The sequence below is a fragment of the Cicer arietinum genome, chromosome 4 (assembly GCF_000331145.2).
Source record: "Cicer arietinum cultivar CDC Frontier isolate Library 1 chromosome 4, Cicar.CDCFrontier_v2.0, whole genome shotgun sequence".
Lineage (NCBI taxonomy): Eukaryota > Viridiplantae > Streptophyta > Magnoliopsida > Fabales > Fabaceae > Cicer > Cicer arietinum.
In genome coordinates, this window is record NC_021163.2 from 16,071,330 (window position 1) to 16,077,462 (window position 6,133).

General features: G+C 35.7%; 1 protein-coding gene across 1 annotated transcript in view; it reads left to right on the forward strand.

Moving 5' to 3' along the window:
• The window catches only part of LOC101498060 (large ribosomal subunit protein uL15c), a 6,125-nt gene extending 323 nt beyond the window's left edge, over positions 1–5,802 (forward strand). Inside the window, exons 2-4 of the mRNA XM_004497032.4 lie at positions 3–348; positions 1,870–2,021; positions 5,371–5,802. Of these exons, the coding sequence (XP_004497089.1) occupies positions 3–348; positions 1,870–2,021; positions 5,371–5,589 (717 nt within the window). The 3' untranslated portion in view covers positions 5,590–5,802. The remainder of the gene's footprint in view (positions 1–2; positions 349–1,869; positions 2,022–5,370) is intronic.
• The last annotated feature ends 331 nt before the right edge of the window (positions 5,803–6,133 follow it).

The window sequence follows — 6,133 nt, forward strand, 5'->3', positions numbered from 1 at the left end:
AGGGAAATGTGAAAACCTTGGTGGCAAGAACATGTCTATGTCCATGTCTAAAGATTCAGAGAACAGCAAGAACCCGTGTTTGTGTTGTTAATCAAGTTACTTCTGCTGTTTCCGTGAAAGCAGACGGTGAGAATGTTCGGTTTCGTTTGGATAATTTGGGGCCTCAAAAGGGTTCAAGAAAGAAGCCGAAGAGAAAGGGAAGAGGTATAGCTGCAGGGCAAGGAGCAAGTTGTGGTTTTGGGATGAGAGGTCAAAAATCTCGATCTGGACCTGGCATCATGAGGGGTTTTGAAGGTGGTCAGATGCCACTTTATCGACGACTCCCCAAACTTAGAGGAATTGCAGGAGGTATATCTCTTTTACAATGTCCTCCACCACAACATTTGCAAATTTATCTTTTTCTATATTTACTCCCTGAATGTATTGATTATTGAATTTGTATAAAAGGTAAGTCTTTTATTTGTAATTTTATAGACTTAAGTGGGGTGACATACTAATTAACGAATAAATATTCAATGGCGGAACTCACTAAGGAAAGATGCACTCATGCTATGTCTTTGTAATTTTGATGTATTTAAGGATGATAGTGACAAGTGATGGTGTCTAACACATTCAAGGACCAAAATGATTATTTATACTCTTTTCTTTTTGTTGAAATTCTTTCTTAGCGAATTTTGGAAATGAAAATTACAGAATAGAAAATGATGTTTAAACTTGTGTACTTGTATATTTTGATAATTAGTTGATATTTAGTATATAGTGTGCTAACCAAGGGGGGCTTTTGCACAATTGTTAGAGATGCTGTTGTATCTTTGAAGTACTAGGTAAGAAGGTGACAATAGTTCCTTGGCACAAGTTTTATAGGACGAAGCTTCCCGTTTCTTTTTACAGTATTATTTCTTTGATGTTTTATTTTCTTGGTTGATACAAATTTGTTTGCTGCGCACTAGATTAGAATCATACTTTTAGTGAGTGCTCAAGAAAGATGCTACTTGTAGCAACAGCATTTGTTGGAAAAGCAATGTTTAGATGAGGGTTGTGATTCCTTGATGCAGTAAAATGTGGCTGTATTATAGCTTAGTCGATCTTATCTTTTATGTATTTTGTATATTGGGATCTAACCCTGGCCTAATACTTGAACATTAGAGAAATCTTTGTATACTGGCTTCTTGTTAGAGTGTGCATAGAGTGATTTTCACGGCTTCCACTGGATTTCATCTCATAATTTTTTTGGAAAAAGCTCTTTAACGGAATTTTCATTTATTTATATTTTCCCACTTTGATTTCTTTTATTGAAATGAAGTGTTTGGGTAGTATGAAATGAGGATGCTTATTATGGTAATTAAGATGCTCTGCCAGGAATTTTTTTTTGTGGACATGAAATCCAGATGTCACGGGAAGTTGTATACAAGTTTAGTATGCAGATTGATTAAATTGCTGATGCATGCCTACATCACAATTGAAAGTCATGAAGTTTTTATCCCCTATAACTATAGAGACGGTGTATGCCTACTAAAGGGGCTGGATATGATGTTTAATATATCTCCAATATGTTGATTTTTGACGAAATAGTAGTTTCTTCACTTTATTGACATCTTGAATTGGTGATTCTTGTTTAGAGAGAACTATGGCATTTTAGATTTACCATGCCTACATCTCAGATATTGTCACATATTTTTCTTTATCCTCCTATTTCCTTCCATAATATCGTTTCAAAAGCAAATATTTTATCAAATGTTTCTCTTTCCTGCTTCGGTGTATGATGCCTCTTAATTTGTTCACTAACGCATATGCATGTGCATAAATCTATCTTCGAATCATGTTTTGATGTTCCTTCTTTTCTTTTCTTTTTATAAAAAACATGATAAGGTATGCATGCGGGATTGCCGAAATATGTCAATGTAAATCTGATGGACATTGAGAATGCTGGATTTCAAGAAGGGGAAGAGGTGTCTCTTGAGACACTGAAGGAGAAACGTGTGATTAACCCATCAGGAAGAGAACGAAGACTACCTTTGAAGGTACAGATTACTTGTTGGTTTAATGATAACTAACCTTCTTCCCTTAGTCGCTGTCTTATATTTGCTTCTCTATGTTTTCATGATGTATAGAGGTATTACGATTTACTATGTTTCACTTTTAACAACAAGTAAGGATGCTAAATTTTCCTAGTACCCCAACTATCAAAAAAGACTTTTCATCTGAGGTCCCTTGTCAATCGTGAATAAAGTTACTTTCTATAAACTCTTAGATGTTCTTTAATCAGTCTGCTGGTCGAGTTCAAAAATAATATTGTGGTGGATGTGAATAAAGTTACTTTCTATAAACTCTTAGATGTTCTTTAATCAGTCTTCTGGTCGAGTTCAAAAATAATATTGTGGTGGATGCGTTTATGGTTTGAAATTGAAATTGTAAAGTTGGAATGTAAGAGGTTTGTTGGTTGAAGGAGTTATAGTTGGTTAGTTAGTGGGGGTTGGAGTATTATTAGGGATGTCAGAAGAGAGAGACTAAAGGCATAAGATGTTGAAAGCATATGTCTCAACTACACAATGGAGTTTGCGTTGGTGTTGTGGTTGATGATCACAGAGAAAGAGATGCAGTACTGAAATACGGTCATGAGAGAGCGAGAGCATAAAGGGCCCAGGCAGAGATGCTGGCAGCAACCACAAGCACTAGCACAATGGTTTGGGAAAGAAGAGCACGTCCCAGATACACTTCACATTTCATAAGGAGATGAGACAAGGAGCCGGCGGATGCATGCCTCTTAGGATGCTATGGGAAAGGGTTGATGATGAAGAGTAAGGCTGAAGGCAGAATATACAAACTCTAGCCCTTGTAGACCATTGGGCCAATCCTGACATGCTGTGAGGAAGAAGTGGGCTATAAAGATAAAGGCTGAGAAGAGAATACAAGGGGTGAGATCTTTTTCCATTGTAATGGGCAAGACTCCTTTTAGCACCTCTCAAGTGCAGAAGAGCGTGTGGATGTTCCTGGATACACCCTATTAACTTTTGGTATGAAAAATCATCAAGGCATAGTTATTATATTGTTGAGTTTCAACTGTTGGAGCAAATTATTACATTAAGGTGGCAAGAAAATCTCATGTTTTCTAAGGAAACAGATACTCGTATTTATATGGTTGTCAAAAAGAAGCAGGAGAATCACAATTCACAAGGTTGGCTTGGTGATTGGGGTGAAGGAGTAAAATAGTTGAATGATAAGGAAGTCTTAAGTTCAATCCTCGCCCTCAACATAAAACCAACAGTACTAACATTCCCCATTTCAAAAAAATAAGTATGCCACATTGAAAATTATCCTAGTAAAGGCATGTGGTTATGGACCTCGACCTTTTATAACATGTTGGATGGTGAACTAATTCATGGTACAAGGATTTCTATATATAAGACACAGAATGGAAACATTGTTCAGATTCGGACCTATGTTGTTGCTAAACAAGAAGATGGATTGTGGGATTGTATTTCAGAAAGGCTGGCCACTGAGGCTCATGCGTTGATGTGGGCAGATTTATCATTTATCCAAAATACTTAATAATTCATATGTTACGGTTGACCAGGTAGATGCTGAATATTGCCATGTCTTCTTACTCGTGTAGTTCGAGACAATGTTTGAGATTAGGATGCAGGCGCAGAAGAGTGTTCTAGCATGACTGAGAGTCATAGGGGTGAACAACTACATCAAGTTAAAAAAGGACTCGGCTTTTCAACAAATTGATACCTTATTCTAGCTGCAGTAGGATTGTTTTGGTTTATTAATCTTGTCCACTTAAAGGGTTCGGTGAAACTTGAGGGGAGAGTATTGATACATCTGTTAGTTGAAGGAGTTTTAGTTAGCTCGCAGTTAGTGGGAGCTAGGATTATTAGAGAAATAATGTGTGCTATCTACATATAAGAAGAAGCCGAGGGAGAGATATCTTGTTATTTTGATAGACTTGAGCCCTGATAAGCCTAAGGCAGTTGGGTCTCCTCTGGCCAAATGAGAAGACAAGGAATTAAGGGGTATAACAAATGGTGACTGTCATGGGATGATTGGGAGGATAAGGATGCTAGGAATCATGAGAGGTGGAACGAGTGGTAGTAAAATATTGGCATTATTGATGGGTGGCTGTGGTTATCACCATAGGGAAGAAGAGTTAGCTTCTCTGTAGTTTTCTTCTGTGTTCTATATTTTCTTCTGCTGTTCATTGTAATCAAGTGCTAGTTCCTTGATGTTTCCTTCCAATTTATAATGAATTTTTATACATATCAGGCCTTGGGCTCAGGTTTTTAGACCCATGTATAATTATGTATTTTAGCATTTGATTTTAGACTCTCAAAACTTGTATTTCTTTTAAACATTCGGCGTAAATTAATTGATGGCCAGTGGTCTTATGTTTTATGGACTGTCAGTTGAGTCTCTTTAAAACAGTCTTATGATTATTTTTGAAGCAAAAATTAGTCTGTGGCCTTTGGTTCAGGAATCAGGAGGCAAATGTCCTTTTTTTATATCTTTAATCTGGAGGCCAAACACTAGAATAATTTGTTTGTTAATTATTGTCCATGTGGGAGAAGAGATGCAATGAGATTCGTGTCACAATGCAGTATAATCGTCAAATCATCATTTTCAAATAAAAAAAATCTCTCTATATTTTGGTATATAACCTGCACTCTATACATTGACATTGATTTCACTAAGTTAAAGAGGTTGCTTGCAATGATTCTAGTTAGATTTTTAAACTTTGTAATGATTCTAGTTCTTAGACTGTTGGTACTTTCTCAACCCCACAAAACTTGGCTGTAAGGTAAGGATTGTTCAAGCTTTATAAGCTCTAATTGGATACCTGCATTGTACATGCTCAAAAGATATTCAGTCCTAGGCATGGAGTGGGTTTCTGAGATTAGACATCAATTAGAGAGTGGGTGTTAGAAGATAAGAAATTAATCCTATTATGACATACATCAAGATTCACCAAGTCTCTAACATAATACAAGATATTTGTATATCTTTTAACACTAGTAATTAATTCCTAAAGGGATATTTTAAAAATATTTAGTGGTTGAAACTGTAGCATGCTCTGGCAGTCACTGCACTACTTGTAGCATCAAGTATTTTGTTGGTTCTTTTTTATTGTGTTTCATTATTTGTAAAAGCTCTCTGGTTTCCTGAGAACCTCAGGAAAATCTTTGCAGAAAACAGTTTCAAACAACTTTAAACTTCAGTATGTTTAAACAAGCTTTTTGCTTCTAAGTAACCATATATTGCACTGAACATGACAAGGTCCATAATTTTTTCTCATGATGGATCAAGAACACGTACAAAATATATTTATAAAAAGAAATATGATAATAATCGTTTGTTGTGCTCTTGTTTCAGATTTTGGGTGATGGTGAACTAAGCAAGAAGTTGACAATTAAAGCCCGTGCCTTTTCCACATCAGCAAAGGAGAAACTTGAGTCTGCTGGCTGTTCTATCACTGTGCTTCCCGGCCGTAAGAAATGGGTTAAGCCATCAGTTGCGAAAAACCTTGCACGCGCGGAAGAATACTTTGCCAAGAAGCGAGATGCAACTTCTTCTGAACCGGCCTCTGGTTGAATATGAAACACTAGTGTATCATCATCATAAACAGCTATGTGATTTCTTCTTTAGGAATGCTTCATTTAGTTATTATATTAATTTGATGCATTAATTCCTTTTTTGTATTGAAGTTTTCTCTCTTTCGGAGCAGAATTTTAATGTTGTATATCATATTACAGTTTGTTCAACCATCCAAATATTTTTTGAAATAAAAAGCTTTAATAGAGTAAATTTTAGTTGCTTGTCAATTTATGCTGGAAACCTTTGGTAATAACGTGTTTAATTTTATAATAAGATGACACCATGTGTCTTTATCAAAAAGGTTTAATTAGTTAAGATATTTTGTTGTTTCTTGCACAAGGTGGATACCGAAAGTTCTTCATTCGGTGCTTGTTTCTCTGTTGAGTGATGCTGATGCAAATTCTGTTTCAAACTTTGGACCCTTGTGTTATGCCATATAATATTTGCTCCGGTCAGAAAATTTACGTATACACGCATATGTAATTATTACAGGATATCTGACAATTTAAATTTTATTATAGATTTTGATATTTTTTTAAAT